Source organism: Montipora capricornis, chromosome 11, assembly GCF_036669925.1.
Source record: "Montipora capricornis isolate CH-2021 chromosome 11, ASM3666992v2, whole genome shotgun sequence".
Taxonomy (NCBI): Eukaryota; Metazoa; Cnidaria; class Anthozoa; order Scleractinia; family Acroporidae; genus Montipora; species Montipora capricornis.
Genome location: NC_090893.1, coordinates 5,730,699 through 5,749,866, shown reverse-complemented (window position 1 = coordinate 5,749,866; position 19,168 = coordinate 5,730,699). Strand labels below are relative to the sequence as shown.

The 19,168-nt window shown below is 38.8% G+C and overlaps 2 protein-coding genes across 4 annotated transcripts in view; both read left to right on the top strand.

Annotated features, from left to right (window-relative positions):
* The window catches only part of LOC138022854 (glycine dehydrogenase (decarboxylating), mitochondrial-like), a 29,637-nt gene extending 25,231 nt beyond the window's left edge, over positions 1-4,406 (top strand). The window contains exons 24-28 of the mRNA XM_068869842.1: positions 765-860; positions 1,485-1,592; positions 2,833-2,897; positions 3,640-3,720; positions 4,114-4,406. Coding sequence (XP_068725943.1) covers positions 765-860; positions 1,485-1,592; positions 2,833-2,897; positions 3,640-3,720; positions 4,114-4,248 — 485 coding nt within the window. The 3' untranslated portion in view covers positions 4,249-4,406. The remainder of the gene's footprint in view (positions 1-764; positions 861-1,484; positions 1,593-2,832; positions 2,898-3,639; positions 3,721-4,113) is intronic.
* Positions 4,407-6,084: 1,678 nt separating this feature from the next.
* The window catches only part of LOC138024094 (uncharacterized), a 46,010-nt gene continuing 32,926 nt past the window's right edge, over positions 6,085-19,168 (top strand). Inside the window, exons 1-9 of one of the 3 annotated variants that reach the window (XM_068871196.1) lie at positions 6,085-6,208; positions 6,282-6,351; positions 6,426-6,553; positions 11,960-12,116; positions 13,766-13,828; positions 13,921-13,982; positions 14,334-14,411; positions 14,957-15,005; positions 16,817-16,895. In XM_068871196.1, coding sequence (XP_068727297.1) covers positions 6,191-6,208; positions 6,282-6,351; positions 6,426-6,553; positions 11,960-12,116; positions 13,766-13,828; positions 13,921-13,982; positions 14,334-14,411; positions 14,957-15,005; positions 16,817-16,895 — 704 coding nt within the window. In that variant the 5' untranslated portion in view covers positions 6,085-6,190. Of the gene's footprint in view, positions 6,209-6,281; positions 6,352-6,425; positions 6,554-9,643; positions 10,268-11,959; positions 12,117-13,765; positions 13,829-13,920; positions 13,983-14,333; positions 14,412-14,956; positions 15,006-16,816; positions 16,896-19,168 lie in introns of those variants that run through there. The other 2 variants (XM_068871198.1, XM_068871197.1) reach the window with 2 other exon arrangements.

The window sequence follows — 19,168 nt, the reverse complement described above, 5'->3', positions numbered from 1 at the left end:
CACTAAGCAGTGTACAGGACCATTGTTCTGTGCACCAAGTTTTACTGCAAAGTTTTGTCATAGGATTGGCACTGCAGTATCAGTAAGAGACTAAATTTTTAAAACTGTATCACCTGTAGCATGAAGCGACTAGGAGTATTTCTACTCCCCCCTGGATGGGATGCCCATTGACATCCAAACCGGCCAAAACCGGCCAGACTTAGTATTTTAGTTTGTCTAATGCCCTGGCCCCGGTTGCTCGAAGCATGGTTAGCGCTAACCAGCGTTAAATACCATGAAAACGTATAGGTTATGATACCTCTTAACCAAAGGTTATTGCTAAGCAGCCTTCGAGCAACCGGCCCCTGGACGATTTTACTCGTCAATGGGTTGAAGGTCAATTAACTGCAGTAAGAAAGATTTTTGAGCTGACATTTCAGGCATTAGCCCTTTGTCCCTTTTCTACAGCTACATTGTACACCTTATTGAGTGCAACCAGAAACCCATAAGGGTTGAAACGTGTAACGCACGTTCACAGCTTCCGAACATTCAGTGCGAATTGATTGGTTGAATGTTTCAGTGCTGAGTACCATATTTGGAAACCCCTCGCTCTTGTTGTTCCAAATATGGTACTTAGCAAATTGAATATTCAGAAGCTTGTTTCCCTGCACACAAGGGGCCATTACATGTTTCAACCCTTATGGGTTTCTGGTGCAACAGTGAAACATTTTTCATTGTAAAGACCTATAACTAAATTTTTTGATTTCATTTTTTTCACTCTTCAGGATATTGTGCTCATGAATTCATAATTGATGCGAAGGATTTTAAGAAAACTGCTGGTATTGAGGCCATTGACATTGCAAAGAGACTGCAAGATTATGGTACATGCTCAATGATAATGATTATTTTAGTGAAATTAAATTCTAGTCAAGCCGCATGTTTAAAAAAATTCTGTTTCATTTGAATTGTTACTCACAAAATAATTGTGAAAGTGGAATGCCTGGAGATGTAGCAATTTTAAATGAAATTTGGAAAGAATAGGTATGACTGATGTTTTGAAAGCTCTTAAGGTTGGATGAGCCTTTAATTTACTTGAGTCCAATTTCAGAAATTTTGAATATCTGCAAATTTTATGACTAGATGGTGGGATTTTTTTTACATTTAACAAAGCTCCTTCAGTCAAATTTTGGCTGTAAGCTGCCTTGAATTTTAAGGTTTTCATTTAAGTACAGACAACATCTAAGTTTGAGAATTCTGTTTTGTATTGGTATCATGTTTTTACTGTAGATTTTGCATTTTAATGTAGCAAAACTACTGCTGGCCATTTTTGTTTTGATTTTGGCAAAGTTTTAGTTGCTAACATGTGGTTGTCATAGCAGTATGTGATTCCGGTATTAATCATGATTATTGTACTACTTTCAACCAATCAACTCAATAGTGAAAATTCTTTTAATGGCATGTTTCCTTTAATCCAGTATTCAAATGGTAGGTTTTCTTTGTAACAGGTTTTCATGCGCCCACTGTATCCTGGCCAGTGTCGACTGCTCTGATGATTGAACCGACTGAGAGTGAGAGCAAAGTGGAACTGGACAGACTCTGTGATTCGCTCATATGTAAGTCAAACTAGAAATTCTCCTTACCACTTGCTATATTTTTTTCTTCTTAAGAAGTTAAGGAGGCTCAAAACAGTTTCAACACATTCATTTCAATAAACTGTACTACTTGGAAGGATTGAATTGTGCTGCAGTAACTGTTGTGGTACCATATCCAACACCAATAATTTCTTAACAAGATACACTCATTGATTTGACTTAACAAGTCACTGTGGCAACACAGCAGCCATTTAAAACCATCTTAAATTTTGTCTTTAAAGTGCCCCTGTTACCAACTCTTATTTTTCTTTGTATTTCAAAACTTTGTTGACTAAGCGCTAAGTGACCAAAGTTTTAAGCCTGATTCAAAAAAGACACCTGTTTATTTTTACTGGACTTTTCCTACTTAATTGTCTGCCACTACTACTGGATTGAGGAGAAAATGAAGTCAAAGGCTCACTTGTATAAGAATGCAATGCATGTGTATGCTACAGAATTAATATGCATCATGGGAGTTTTGGGCTTTCAGACTTTTAAATTCGCATTTTGCATATATAATTAAGCTGCATTCACATGCTGAAATTTTAAGCAAGTGATCCTTTGACGTCACCTTTGGTGATCCCCAATTTTTATTGCCGGAAAGTGATAAGCATGCAGTAAGATAAAACTTTTGCAAAGTTAAAAAAAATTATCTGGAGCGAATTCATATTCACCTTCACAGTTGGAAAAATCTAAGGTGACTTGGAATCTGCTCCGTACATTTTGTATAGGCTACTTTCAAAAATACCATAATACTCTTTGTTTGCCCTCCAAAATTTTGCATGAACATTGTTTTTATTCTCTCTTGGAACCATTGTAAGTCCCAAGAGAAACTGGAAACAATGCTTATGCGAAATTTGGGAGGGCAAACAAAGAATGTTATAGTATTTTCAAAGTGGACTATTAAAAACAGTTCACATGGAAAGAGAGATCACCATCAACTCAGATATGGTTTGTTGTAGTGTGACTCCCAGTGTTATTGTGAAAGGTAAGTGAATAGAAAACAAAACATGTACAAGAGCAACAAGTTTTTAATGGACTTTGGTTCTTGCCTCAGGTTGGTTCTGAAACTCAGTGATACTTTTGGTCAATCACAAAGCAATGTCAATGATGCTTAACTATTTCTGTCAAACAAGAAGATCAAACCCTAACCTTTATTTCTTATCATGCATCTCTACTGAATATTACAATCCTTTCAGTCCTATCTTCTCTACTTTCATAGCAATCCGCCAAGAAATCCGCGATGTTGAAGAAGGAAGGATGGATAGAGCGAATAATCCTCTTAAGGTAAAGAAATAGTCTTTCTTACTTGATACTACTGGTCGGAAATCCCTTCCGTCAATGATTAGAGAAGATACATATAGCTGGTGATTGTACTACTCTCTTTTGTATGCCTCTTTTGTGGTATTGTGAAACAAGTAATAGCAACAGAGCGGTTTTTAATTGGTAATTTTCTTAGCTGACAATGATGGTGGTGTGTGGTTTTTAAGTCGGTTACTAAGAATTTCCTCCATCAACCATTTTCACATTCCCCATAATAGACTTTGTTTGCCCCCAAGATTTTGCATAAACCATTGTTTTCAAAGGCTGTTGGGAACTTCTGACATCACTCTACATTAAGGGAGTTTTTAAATAGGGATAACCTCTTAACTTCCTTTTCTAGAAGTACTTTTCTCCTTAGTTTTTAATTATATAATTATGTAGTTTGCTTCTGGAATAAATAAAGTATGTATGCAGGTATGTGTGTATAGGCAGTGTCCCAAGAGCATTTGAAAACAATATGGTTTATTCAAAATTTTGTGGGGGAGGTGCAAACAAAGTATATTATGGGGAATGTGAAAATGGTCAAAATTTACCCTGATGCTCAGACGGTCCAGTTCGCTTGTGTCACGCTTTCGAGATTGCGTGACACGAGGGAGCTGGACCGTCTGAGAATCAGGCTAGTTAAAATTATTTCATTTGAGATTTGATTGAAAACGTCTATGTAATTCGAAATTAACCGGTATTTCTAATTGTCCTATCTCGACAGAATGCTCCACACACCCAAGATGTGGTTTCAGCTGATGTTTGGGACAGACCTTATAGTCGAGAAGTTGCAGCATTTCCTGCTGTGAGTATAAACTTCTAGTCCTTAAAAATTTGGGAAGCAAGCTTGAAGAAGGCATTAATGATGACTTCCTTGCCCTTTTATCCTCTTTCTGATCATTGTTCAGTTATCATTTCGGAATTGCATAAGAATTTTTTCTGTCAAACCCAAATAAGTCAAAAGCTCACTTGTGCTTGTCACAAAATCTCTTCTCAAGGTATTGCATGACGTATCAACGTAAAGCTTCGTAAAAAGCGTTTTTCATGTGACTTCTTTTGACTTGTCAACTCTACTTAAGGAGAATGGTGTGATGACTCAAAGGACAGACTGTATGAAAGGCCATTTCGTTGGGCTTGTATTGCTGTCAAAGTTTGTCCTGTACCATTACATGGTTTTTTGGTTTTATTTCTTGTCCAGGCTTGGTTGAAAGGAACTGCAAAATTCTGGCCAACATGTTCGCGAGTTGATGACAAATATGGTGATCAGCAATTGGTTTGCACCTGTCCACCTTTGGAGAGCTATGATTATGACAAGACACAGTCTTTTGCCTAAACACAAGAACGTGAGGACAAATGGCAATCGTTTTTTTGTCACACAATCTCCAGGTCTTTAGTGCGTGATGGGTGACAGACTAAGAGACTCGAGGTCCGAGATAAAGTGCCACACCTTTTTTTTTTCTGTCAGGCACACACTTCTGACACACACACACACTCTATAACCAGAAGATTCCTTGAAGGAGAGGTTGTTTGTTTTAAGGGAAAGAGACTTGTACATTAAAATTACTTACATTACTGACATATTTTACAGTGAAGCAGAGAATTTATATTTCTAGGACATGAAAAGAGGTTTTAACGTATTTAATATTTCATGATACGGGAACATGTGTACATTATGTAATTGTCAGTTGTAGTTGAATGTAATTTGTCTGATTCTCAGATGGTACAGGTCTTTCTTGTCACACACTCTTTCCCTTTTGTGACAAGAGTGACCCAGACCCTCTGAGAATCAGGCTAAGATGTAATAGATTGAAAGAGAACTTTTTATTTGATGTCGATCCTAAGCACTGTTGTGATGAAACAAGTTACTTTCTGCCAAGTACTGAAGTTGTGATTGATTGAAATAATATTGTGAACAACAGTTTCATTTTCACACTTTTTTTAATTGTTTGAATTGTAATAATTAGAGTCCATTTTCGTGTGTCTTGACCATTTGACCCCTGGAGCACCCCCATTGACGAGTAAAATCGTGTGGCATTCCTGCAGGTTAGACAGTAAAATCTATTAAGTCCTGCCCCTAGGAGTCAATGAGGTAACTTCTCTTTGCACTATAAAGGAATATCTTGTCAAAATTATGTAAATTTTGATGCATAAAATTAGAACAAAAAATTGGCCCTTTGGTTGTGTTTTTATTTCTTCTGCATGGTGTGGTTACTTGGTGGATAAAAACTGCAGTATGACGTAAGGAGAGAAGAATTCCGTTCCCCTCTCTTTCCTGCTCCTTACACCCCCCTTCCCCCCCTTCCCCCCACCCCACCCCATCCACAGGGAATAGATTTAAGCATTTTCAGTTTTTGTGTACATTTTACTGGAGTGGGACTTACTCCAAACATTTATTCGGGAGAGGGGACTGTCAAGGAACCGATTCCTTTATAGTCTTTATACAACGCGAAAATTGACCATTCGCCAAGGGTCAGGTACATTTTACCAAAAGGGGTCTTTCTTCTAGGGAGGTGCAGATGCTGTGAGGGAAGAAGTGACTGCTTTGTTTACTTATAAGTTAATTTGTCACCAATAGGCATTGCGAAAGGTACATGTCTCCATTTCAACGGTGACACCTTCGAGTTTTGAGTCCTATGAGATTCAAACTTTCAAAATTTAGATTGAAAGAGGTATGAATAGACATGACAATGGCCTGATTAAATGTTAGTATTTTTGGAGGAAATGGAAACGGCGAACTCTAGTTACGCAAGTTGTCCCCGCCTCGATTAGTTTATAAGCTATTTGCGGGGGGAAAGAAATGTAATTATTTATTTCTAATTTTCAATAAAATTTGTCGTTGTCGTTTGAAAAGTGTCTAGCAACCCAGCGGGTCTAATTTGCAGGTCGCGGGTTGCAGGTCATTGTTTCACCAATACAGAAAGTATCCTAAACATTCATAAAAGCTAACCTTAGGCCTAAAAACATTTGTTTAGGCCTAATTAGGCCTGAGGTCAGCTTTTAAGAATGTTTAGGATACTTTCTGTATTGGTGAAACAATGACCTGCAAGTTAGACCCGCCGCTAGCAACCGGCAAATTTTCGAAGTATGGAGGGGTCAGGGCCCCTCCCATCTTCACGCAACCCGCAACCAAGCTTCCCGCCAACGATGAGAACAATTCATCCCATCCTTACCCCCGTCGAGTGTTGCAGAGAGAAGCCGTTTGTGTGCAAACAAAGGTTTAGCACGAATCTCTGTCACGCAGAACTAAACGAAAATTTGCTGGCATGTAGCTAAGAATGAGGATTTCTAGCCAGGTGAGATATTTCCCAATTCATGTTCCTTCAGCAGACATTTTAATTTGATTTGTCGGCTTTTTCATGTTAACAGCTGTTGAGGTCACGGACTTCACGGCCTTTGCATTTGGTGGAATATCTGGATCTTTCAAATCTCGGTTTAGGTAAGCTAAAGTTAGTGACGGATGGGTTGTTTTCTCATTTCATCAAAATTTACTAGGTGTACTCTCTTTTTTAGTTTCTCTTGAGAGATTGGAATTGTGTCCAAAGCTGCAAACAGTTATCCTTCGTGGAAACAAAATTGAATCGGCGCCCGATTTGCGAAGCTGCCCTCAACTGTGGAAAATTGACCTTGCCAACAACGTGGTAATTAAACGCTTCCTTACCAGTCAATATATAAGCCCTAAGGCTAAATTATTGGTTATCTTCATATGGTTAAAAAGACCAGACGGTCTAAACGTTTTGTTGTTATAGAAAGCTTGATACCCTTCTAAAAACAAGCTTCTTAAAGTACTTTACGATCATCGATCTTTGCTACTTAAAAATGTAGAAATGGTTTACCGAGGACAGATTAATCACTCATGCAAGCACAACTTTAGTTGAAATAAGACAGAAAAAGTTACTTATAACACTTTGTCGAGAAGATAAATTGTCTCTCTGCTTCTATCATAAGAAAATCCTTTGCGTTCTTACGTACGATTACATTGTAATGTGGTTTCAGTCGGCTTTCTTCGTGATCGAGAATTTGTTGACCTTTTCGTCTTTGTTCGTTTGTGCGGTTTTGTAAACAAAGCTAATAGCCGTATTGTTTCTTCAATCTTCGTAGCATGACTCGCTCTAATAACTGAGAACAAAAAATGTAAGTATGTTTTGTTTAGGTTTTATAACCTGTGGGTATGAAGCAGTTAATGCAAAATCGTCAAATGATATAATCAATTTTAAAACTCGTTCTTAAATGGGTTCTTAGAATATGCGTCGTTTTTACGCAGCTTTTTACCACGCAGAAAACATCTTCATTTTATCTCTATATCAGCGAAACGTACTATTTTTACCATTTGTCACTTGTGTTACAGTGTAGGAGTTGCCAAAAAAAACTTGCATTGCAGAGAAATACCTTCCGGGACTGTGAAATGCTCTCCAGTCCACTTTAATCTTATCTCTTGTAGAGGGGTCAACATAAAATGGCTTTAGTATAGTATAATTGTCAACTTAATCCTTAAACTGTCCCTGTGATAAAAAAAAAATCATTTTTTCTTCAGAATTTGGAAGTGCGTTTGCTTAACACCTGACTGGCAAAATGTTGAGCTTTAATGTCTTATCCATAGGCCATTTACTTTGAGTGTAAGTTTGGATTTCAAGGTCCGCCATTACTCGCGTTCAAAACTGACCAATTGGACCTCAGAGGGATGGATCCAGTGAAAAGTGACATCAAAGGCTTCGTCACTAGCTTAAAATTTCAGCATGTGAATGCAGCTTATTATAAATGCAAAACGCAAGTTTAAAAGTCTGAAAGCCTAAAACTCCCGTGCTGCATATTAATTTTGTGGCGTACACACACATTGCTTTCTTAAACTAGTGGGCCTTTAATTGATGTCATTTTCTCCTTGATCCAGCTTAATTCTCAACAACGTAAAGTTAGTAATGGCAGACCATTAAATTGCAAAATTCCAGTTAAAATGAACAGGTGTCTTTTTGAAATCAAGGCTTAAAACTTTGGTCGCTTAGTGTTTGGTTAACATAGTTTTAAAATCCAAAGAAAAATAACAATTGGTTTTTTTCATCCAGGGGCACTTTAAAGTGCCCATAACTCCAAGCTATTTTTTTCGCGAAAATGAATCTTTCCACCTGTTCGAGATGCATTGTGGCCATTTTTTCCTTTTTCTAACAAATCCTGCCATTTTAGAGGCTTTGAAAGTTGTGAAAATCCAAGCATCTGGGTCTATTCCTGTTTTTACGTCACAAACTTATTTAAATGTGAGGATGATATACACAGTAAATGAAATGGTGACAATAGAACCCTCTGGAAACTCGGAAAAATCTGAGCCCCAGATGGGATTCGAACCCACGACCCTCTGTGATCTAGTTGGATGCTCTAACCACTGAGCTACTAGAGACTCTAATATGGTGAGCAAGGTCGAAATGTGGGTTTTGACTCGAGCTGCATCACGCAGCTACAGAGTCAAATAACTACAGCTACAGACAATCTGCCAGCGTAGTGCACTTAGATTTAGAGAATCAAATCTAAATTAGGTTATTTGGGTGAGGACACAACTATTAAAACAGCTCTCTTGATTGGTGCAGAAAACAATATGTACAAAAAATATATGTAACAGAAATAATGAAGCCCAACCGTTTACACAATAGCCCTTGTCCTATGCCAATTCAATGAAGTTAGAGGTTAAGAAGAGCAGTGCTATCTGCTTATTTCGATTCTACAATAAATTGATTAAATGAATAAATGCATAATTATTATTATTGACTGATTCAATCATCAATAATTATTCATAACTGGGTGATTGATTAAAGGAGCAAATAGATATAAATCATGACTGTCTCAATCAGTAAAAACATATTAAATGATAATTATGTGGATACTTTGTGCTGCAACCACCATCATTGAATAGATGTAAAGTGAGTAGATTCTTATGTATCGTATGTTGATTTTTTTTTTATTCAACTGATTTCAACCTTACAAACAAATGGAATTTGTAATACAGATAGTAGTGACATCATAAACATCACATGTGAACATTTACTGCATAATGTTCTCAGAAAACTTCCATAATCAAGTTTTGTCAATTTTAAACACATTGTCTAATCACTTAGTGAAAACTATTAAATGTCTCTATTCCTCATGTTTTATGTTAAACTTCCTAGCTACTAGATGTGAGCGAACATTGACTCAAGTGACATTGATGGGGGAGCACTGCCTTGCTTTACGTTAGCTTGTGCGAATTCTGGGAATTGTGTGACAAAGGAACCTCAATACAAGCTGAGTGCAAAACAGCACATGCTTTGGACTTGCTGGTGTTGTTGGGCTGTTGCTGGAGGCAGTCTGGGGTGGTGTGGGCAGTAGAATAGCAGCGGCAGAATACATGCAGGTAGCTGCAGTTACGGTATCAGCAACCGGATGACTTAATGAAGTCGAAGCACACAGTTTAGGGTTGCAGCAGTTTCCTTTTGACGTCTGCAGAAGGGTAGACATCCTCAGCGTGATAGGGGCTCAAGCAAACATTGCAATAGGATTCAGCTAGGCCTGTGAAAGCCACTGTCCATAGCTGAGGGTCTATTTTTATCCCAAGTTAGGAAAGGAAAGGAAAGGAACTTATTTCAGTGTCTAGTCGTTCTACCGCTGGGGCACTGTAAGCTGAAATTAACAATTAACACAAATCAAGTCGAATGTTGGGTTTTTTTAAGAGAGGGGAAAACTGGAGTACCCAGAGGAAACCTCTCGATGCAGAGTAGAGAACCAACAAACTCATTCACATATAATGCTGACTCTGGGAATAGAACCCGGGCCACATTGGTGGGAGGTGAGTGCTCTCACCACTGCACCAAGTCATAAGCCGCCCAGTAATGGAATTGCTGGTGTATGATAGCCAGGCCAGATTCCTTAATTTAAGGACATCTCAGCTATTTATTTTGCTGGCCGTATGTGGGTAGGCAGTCACAAGGATTACAGTGTATATACATGTATGCATATAGCCACTTCTGGTATGTGTCATAGACAGGTTTTTTTCTTTTGCACCATGGTAACTGGAGACCCCATGGGGCCTGAGTTGTCCAAGTGCAACTGGATTTCAGGGGTCTGGGACTAATGCAAGTTGTCTGGCAAAAGTGACACAAAATCAGTGTACTCACTCCTGAGTCTTTTGTCCTCCAAAGACTAGTATCTAATGGTCTACAAAGACCAAGAGGAGAGGCTATACCAGGAGTGCAAAAGCTCTGGTTGAGTGAGGATGGAAGGTGAGCGGTGGCTGGACAAAGCTGAGTGAACTGATTTAGACACAAGATCTTCGATGGCTGAAAGCTGAGCTGGACTGAAAAGCTGTGGTCTGTCTGTGGCTGTCCCTCTGTTTGGTTAGTAGCAGACGTCCTTGTCGAACACTCTTGGCAGGTTTTAACCTTAGCTGTGCACCTTTTCTGTAGGTTTTGTGATGTGGTTGCCTTTCCCGGCAAGGCCTGTTTGAGACTAGCAAGAAGCTGCCCACGGGAGTCTGAATGGGAAGGTTAAGAGCTTGAGAACAGAGTTTTACGACTTCATTGTTAGCGCAGTGTAATTAATTTTTCGCCTGGGACAGATGTATAGTTAACGTGTGAATATAATAAGTACTGACTGTGCAGAACATCACAGGGTTCCCCCCAGCATTAAATTCGCCAGTACCCATTTATACACCTGCAGTCTCGGACAAAATTGTTGAAACACTTTACAATACCTTGCCCTCCCACAATGTTGTTGTGGCAAATGGGCTCAGAAACTTAAAACAACATTGTGAGGGGAGAGTGAGCCGCGAAAGCTTCATATCTGTATAGTGGTGTACTTTTCCAACGAATTTTGTCCGAGACTGTGGGTGGAGAGAGGCACTGTGAGAGTAAGCCCTGTGATGGACTAGCATCCCATCCAGGGGGGAGTAGAAATACTGCTAGTCGCTTCATGCTACAGTAACCGGAGATAAGCGCTGGCCTGATGGGCCTTCTAGGCTTGCAGCAGATTTAACCTATACTTTACTGTGCTGAACAACAGAAAATGAAGTGAAGTCTACATTGCTTTTAATGCTTTTATACAATGTAGCTAGATAAATATCTGCTGGCATAGCTGTACTACAAGCAAACTTTATGTTACACGTTTGTTGAAACACTAAGCCATGAGTGCTTTGAAAAAAGCACTAATGCTGTGGATCTTATTAACCTGCTAGCGACAACAAAGCCTCAAAGTTCGAAGCTAGAATACAATAAATCCGTAGTGCTTGCTGACCTTGACCTTGGCAACTGGACTGCACAATCACTTATAGACAACAGAGCTGCCATGAAAGGGTTACAGATTAATAGCGTCATTATCCATTAACGACGTTTACTTGTGTGACGTTAAAATTGCCTTCAATCCAGAGAAAAAGGTTTTGCTTTGTAAAGAGGTCATTCTGTAGTTATCAATTCCCCATAATACACTTTGTTTGCCCCCCAAATTTTGCATAATTTATTGTTTTCAAATGCTCTTGGGACACTGCATATTCCCAAGAGCATTTGAAAACAATCATGGTTTCTGCAAATTTTGGGGGCAGACAAAGTGTATTTTAGGGAATTCACGAATACAGAATTTAACTAATAAGGTACTGTATTCCCTCTGCAAATTTAGCTTTATTAAAGTTAGACAGAGTAAAATACAAGAAAAATGATCCCGCATGCAGTCCTCTGACTAACTACTTGGAATCCTGTTACTACAGGGGTTTCATTAATGGGGGGTCACCATGGTTCCGCATCCTTGTTTTTGGCAAAAGAAAGTAGATGTAGGGTAGAGGTGATCAAAACAATCTGACAAAGTTGTGTTGACGTTTGGCCAATTTTCCCTGTCTGACCCTTAATGAATCTCTTGTGGGTGCAAACAACAAGTCAAATACTCACGTACTGTTATGAAATTTGCTCAGTTTTTTTCCATATTAATCCAGATTTCCCTCTGAGTTTTTATCCATATGTTTCTGGATAGCTTCCAAAATGTTTTTGAGGCGAACAGAAGTTTAACCACTGTTTTAAATTCATTTATTTTTGTTTGGACAGGTGAGAAGCTTGGAAGGCTTTTCCTCTGTGTTGACATTTGGAACACTTATCCTGGCCAACAATGACTTGGATTGGAATGAGTTACAAAAAATACGACATGTTCATATCCTGGATCTTTGTCTCCATGGCAACCCAAAACTGGAGATGGATGCATACTGTAAGTTCAAACACTTGTGGACAAAGCTTGACCAAGTGACTTAACTTGACACAAAGTGTTACTTGAAAGGCTAAATATAATGTAGAAACACAGGAAACAGTTACAATACAGGATGGTGGCTAAACACATGAAATTGAAAGTAAAAAGTACCGTATTTACCTGCGGATAGGCCGCACCCCAAACTTTCAATGGTTTTCATGGGAAAAGAAAATAGTGAGGTTGAGTACCGGAATAAAGAAAGCAAAGTTTGAAATCAACAACAGCTAATGCGTGTTAAGTCAAATTTACTTTTGACAATAATTTCTACATAAACATGAAAATATTCAAACTATAAACTGAAACTTCTTTTCGCTAACATTTTACATACAGAATAAGTTAGTAACAATTGAAAGGGAAGATTAAAACGCCAATTTAGTGTATGACCGTGAGATCTCTTGCATTATTAATGTGGTGTCAAAATGCTTGTACCTGCGTATGGGCTGCAACCTTAATTTCGGTCCCATTTTTCCAGGAAAAAAGTGCGGCCTATCTGCCGGTAAATACAGTAATGACTATATGTTGCTGCAATAAAAATGATGAAAAATGATAATATTAATGAAGATAATAATAATAACAATAATAATAATAATAATAGAGTGAGTTTCAATCGAGTGTCGTAAAACCAAAACCAAAGTAATTACTTTGGCCAATCAAAAAGGACGGAGACAATCCGGTAAACCAATCAAAACTTGAAGTAATTACACGTAGCCGACACAAAGCGCGGGAAAATGTGCATGCACGAGCCACAGTTGGTTACACTTCTGATTGGTTGAAAAAGTGGTGCAAAAACTTTGAACCAATCACTGTGTGAAGTAATCATAAATCAAAGCAATTTGCTCATTACTTTCAACACTACTGCTCCTAGTTTGACCTTCTTCACGCTATTGAGCTCTGCTCTAATTTAATCTGTATGTATCATGCTGCAAAACAGTGGCAGTCACTTTCAAACTCTGTTGGAAAAATAGAGTCAAGTGTTTTTCAAGATTTCTGGGTATACATTGCCTCAGATGCTTTAATCACAGGGTTCAGGGTTCAACAGGAGTCAAACCCATGACCCATGTGATTTTGCCGCATGGTCATGGTTGCAGCAAAGGCAATATGTTAACTACAGTACACATTGACAAAGCCTTTAACCCTTTCACTCCTGTGGGGTACCCCATTGACGAGTAAAATTGTCTGGCTTTAGACAGAGTAAAATCTATAAGTGTCACCCTTGGGAGTGAAAGGGTTAATGGGGACGTAGTTTTTTTAGTGAATCTAGCTGTTGTTAACCCTTTCACTCCTGTGGGGTTCCCCATTGATGAGTAAAATCGTCTGGCGTTAGACAGAGTAAAATCTATAAGTGTCACTCGTGGGAGTGAAAGGGTTAAGAGACAATTAATGTGGAACCTCTGAAGACAAATCTAGCCAGTAGTCACAATTAGGTTTGAACAAGGTGTAAAATACATTTAATATCTTGCGCTCTAACCAGTGGACCATGCTGCCTCAGGTCAGTCCAAAATGTGAAAGATGAGATGGGAAAGAAAGAAAAGGGCCCTCTGGAACTTCATACTCATGTAAGAGTTATCACTTTTCAAGAGTTTTAGTCAACACATTTTGTAATTTCACAGACAGAATGCATGTGATTGATAGTCTCCCTCTGATTTGGATGCTGGATGGACGTATAATAACGTGTACGTAGTTCTACTGCTTTATCCATATTAATATTTCACATGATGGAAATATACTTAATGAATTTATTTTTAAAGTCCCATTTTGTCAACAGCTGCAGAGCGTGCACAGGTGGAACAGTTTTTCAAGGATTCAGCATTGTCTGACAGGCCTGTGGTAAGGTTGATGATCTCTAGAAAGCTTTGAACAATAATAATTATTCTGTTCCTCAGTGTTTGTATAGACCTCTTAAGTTCTGTGTGTGAAATGCCCTTTTCCATTACAGTCCAAGAGGAACAGTCCCTTTGCATATACATGAAGTAGTTCTTAATTGAATGCCACGGTTTTAGAGTAATCAATCACAGGGTTTGTGGGAAATAAGATTGATGGTAAAGTTGTCTATTTATTCTTCATCTGAACTATTTAAATCCAGGACCCACAGCATCACAGGAACATCCTGACTGGTGGCTTTGAGTGATTTTTATTTACTGTTATTCTCTTAAAATTTATTTTACCTTTATATGTTAGAGACATAAACTACCCAAGAATCAGTTTGTCCCATCTTCACTGAAGAATATTTCTGTCACTGGTGTCTTTGGACAGAAGGTGTGGTAGAGGAAGTATTATTATTATTATTATTTTTATATAGCTATGTGCATTTTGTTTCAAAATATCCTGTGTTGTTTTAAACTTCTGAAAATTATTCAAGCATTGCTCAGTAGTTATTATTGCTCTTGTGAACCAGACCAGTGACTTGTAAGCATACCTTAATTCTAACTAACAAAATACTTGTAAAACATGTATGTTTAAAAATCGTAACTTTTACATGTAGGTATGAGAAAGTTCGATGTAACAGATATCCTTGTGTTAAGGTTGAGTCTTAAGGCTACATTAACTTAGGGTGCATTTGATTGACCCTATTCAGCAATAAGAATACTTGAAGTGATGATTTAAAACGGTATGTCCAGCGTTTTGAAGCAACAAGGATAATAAAGATATGTTTAAAGTAGCATTTTAGCAGGTGTTTGACAATTTTAATGTGAATCTCCGTAAAACGAAGGACTTCTATCTTCTATTCCACGTATTCCTATTCCGGAATACGGTCAATCGAACGCACCTGTAAGAGGCTACTTTTTCTTTTTCTTTTTGAGGGAGAGCATTTGATGAGAAGATTTCCTGTCAAGGAAAAGCTTAATACAGGTAACCAGGCAATTATCAGATGTCACTCATTCTAGCAAAGTATATATAAGTCATTGTGAAAAGTGGCATTTTGGCATGAAGGCAAATCTGCATGAGATGGACAGGAAGTGACATAAAATACCAAGAACCAAAGCAACCAATCCATCAAGTTTGAAAGTTACGCTTATAAGTTGCTATACAGTTGCGAGGTTAGGTTTGTTACAGTGGGGTTTCAGTCTGTACGAACGAATTGGCTAAAAGGAGTCTTTTATTCCTCAGGTACTTACAGTGTTTCCAAAGACACTAAAAGCCCAATTCTTTCATGCAGCTGTAAATAATGAACTATGTCCTTGCTAACTGAGTTAATGTCAGTTTCTTCACATACCAATTTATTTTATTAATGCTTCTTGAAAATAATGCCATTGAATATGGCATACCAAATTCATTTTTATTTAATCTAATCCTTACAAGTATTAATTTAATTTTTGTTATGTCTGGTTTAAACTTAAATACAAAAGTGAAGCATAAACAACTTTCTCGCATTACAGTTCATTATGTCATAGTGATACAAAGGACTACACAGTCTTTGGTAGTAAATGGGACTACAGCTATTTGCTGCACCCTAGCACAAAGAAGGGTGGCAGCAATACACCCTTTAAGTGTCTGTATGGGGATGGCAGCAACATCCCCGTGCTGCAGCTAATGAGGGTTGCAGCGACACGCCCTGAGCAATAAAGGGGGTGGCAGCGAAACACCCAGCAATGCAACAAATGAGGGTGGCAGCGACACACCCTGCGACATGCGGCTGGAAGTGACAAGTACTAATGTGAGCCTGCAAAGTGTGGTGCAAACCACAGCTGAAATGGTGATGGTGGGTAAGGGGCCCCACCCAACTTGCTACGTGCAATGCAAAGTGCCAGGTGTGCACCCATACACTGTACCTGTAGTCCAGCTTTATTGAAAAACAGGACAGGGAGGGTTGGGAGAAACTACACAATAACTTGTATAAAGAAAGCCTACAAGACACAGTAGCATGTGCGTAAAGTGGCAACAATTGAGTATTGATCAACGTGGTCAATCTGATAAGAGCATAGCATGATATAAATTACAAACTGGCAACAATGCTGGTGTGTATTCTAATATATAAACAAAGATATGTCCATCAAGGTATGCAGATTGCACTGATGAAATAAAAGAGTCTTTATCATGGTCATTGCAATGCACATCAGATGAGAACCATAATGGTCTCTTGTTCTTGCTGATAAGCAGATGTAAAAGTGCTCTAAGTAGTTAACTCTATTTTACAAGTAAAATGTCCATTAAATTAAACAGACATAACAAAAACTAATGAATACATGAGTTAAATTAAATAAAAATGACAACATTAAATTTTGCTACATTTGGCTTGCCATAGCCAAATCACCGCTTTTGTTTGCTTAGCATGAAAACCAATGTGTTACTGTACTGTGTGACTTGGACACTTTCATCAGATCTTGTACCAGTGTTCCAAGTTAACGTTTTCTTTGAGTGTCAAGAAAATTTTGCTTGACTGTTTTGCTTTGTTGGGATTTAAACTGTACCAATACAGTGTTATGAGATGCTGTGCAATAACCTTACAGCATTGTCTGCCTTTAATTGATTCTTATTGATCTTCTGTGTTACATGTAACATACAGTGTGGGCAGCACTTTAAACTATCAGAAAGCTAAGAAGAAGTTTCTTTGGCTTTTGATTGAAGGGCTACCATGAACATTTTGCATGTCCTTTGCAATGAATTTTTTCTTTAATATTAATTTTGTATTGTAAGTTTGATCTTTGGTTTAATTAAAACAGATTTGGATAAGAGAAGGCTGATATACCTGGCTTACTGCCTGCAGGAGGAAGTAAACCTTGTTATGAAAAACACAACCAAGTAAGAACAAGCTTATCTTTGCTGTCATGTGAACTCAGACATGATAATCATCTTTTCTGTCAGAAATTTAACAGTAGTTCTTTATTCTTTCCTCTGCATTCTTCATCGTTTTCAATGCTGAGTGTTGGAATGAATGTGTGATTTTAAAACCACCTGTACTAAATTTGATCCTGCAGGTAAGTGTAGTCCTGAACAGGACTGCTGTAGGTGACTTGTGTCATATATTTTGTTAACCTGAGGAGCAGAAGTCTTCCTCTGAGTCAAAGTGTCAGTTGACCCTATAACTACTCTGGTCTGAGTGCTGATTGGTCAGCAGAAATGAGATATGTCCAGGTTTGACCCTAATTTCAATAAGCGTCACGAAGTGTCCCCTTGCTCTTCTAGCCAACTTCAACATCACTTGTGTCTCAGAATACAGACAATTTATGTTACAAAGTGTCCCCCAAATGCTGCTCTTTAAGTGAAGATTAACTGCTGCATTTACCCAAAGCTAAAAATTAACGCTAACCTTTACCCTTAACTTATTGTTGAAAATAGGTAGCAAATGCTTAGACTTAAAGGGACACTTTGTGTTGGATGTCAAAATTGGGGTGCATCGAATTAGGGTCAAACCTGGACATAAGTGGCAGAAACATGATGTCATTGGTTGTATGTGATTTTCTGTGAAGAGTGTGTACAGTAACCAGTGCATTTTAATCTACGATGAAATGATATATGAAATGAATCATTATTCATGTATCATTATATTTCACATACATATCATTTCACTATTGATTAATTCATCACAGGAACATTTAAACACACAATGACCAGCTCCCAACATCAGTGGCTTCATAGCTTAGTTGGTTAGAGTGTCACACTGGCATCGCAAGGTCACATGTTCAAACCCCATTGAAGTCCTGAATTTTTCAGGCATCTCCACGCAATTGCTCAAATTGTGTTCACAAGGTTCTTATTAAGAGCTTCACTTGATTTGGTATTTAAATCTGTCTTGTGAGCAAACATTAGGGAAGGAGCCTCTGTTGTTGTTGTGGTTTCTGAGAACAATACCCTGCTAAGCTGTCAGGTGAATCACAAACCATTGGTTTGTGCTCTTCGTTTTAAATCCAGTTAAGTGAAATTTAACATGGTTAGGAGCAAGCATTGCAGGCTTGTGTGGCGTTAGCATTTAGTCAACAACTTTTCAGCTTTATATAATGCATTAAGTTATAGTGATGCAACAGGGCTACACAGTGTTTGGCAGTAAATGGTAAAGGTAAAGTCTGCTACGGGCCTAGAAGGCCCACCAGGCCGGCACTTATCTCCAGTTTCTGTAGCATGAAGCGACTAGGAGTATTTCTCCTCCCTCCTTGGATGGGATGCTAGTCCATCGCACGGTCACCCCCAGCATTACGCCGGTACCCATTTATACACCTGGGTGGAGAGAGGCACCATGAGAGTAAAGTGTCTTGCCCAAGAACACAGCACAATGTCCCCGGCCAGGACCCGAACCTGGACCACTCAATCTGGAGTCAAGCACACTGACCATGAGGCCACCGCACCTCACACATAAATGGGACTAGAGTTATTGGGTGCACCCTAGTGCAAGGAAGGATGGCAGCGACACCCTGTGAGTGACTGTATGGGGATGGCAGCAACATCCCCTTGATGCAAGGGCGGCAAGGGTGGCGGCGACACACCCTGAGCAATAAAGGGGGTGGCACATTGCGATATGCAGCTGGAAGGGATAAGTACTAATGTGATGGTGGGTAAGGGGCTGCACCCAACCTGCTATGTGCAATGCAAAGTGGCAGCTTTATTGAAAAACAGGGCAGGGAAGGGTGGGAGAACTAAAGAATAACTTGTACAAAGAAAGCCTACAAGACACAGTAGCATGTGCGCAATGTGGCGACATTGCAGAGCACATTCTTCATTTGGTACAACCTTAGCGTTGATGACATGCTTGAAGTTGCATCTTCTAGTTAGAATGTAGTCAACCTGTGTCAAGGCATTGCCAGACTGATATGTTATCAGATGGCTAACTCTCTTCTGAAACAGGGAGTTGTTAATTACTAGATCGTTCGCCACTGTAAAGTCAAGAACACGCACTCCCTCTGGATTACGCACACCATAGCCAAAGCCTCCATGGACGCCTTCATAACCATCCGACTTGCAACCAATATGACCATTGAAATCCCCACAGAGAAACAAAGCCTCTGTGTCAGCAACCTTCGAGACAGCACAGAACAATTCATCATAGAAGGAGTCCTTAACTCCATCATCCAGACCCACCT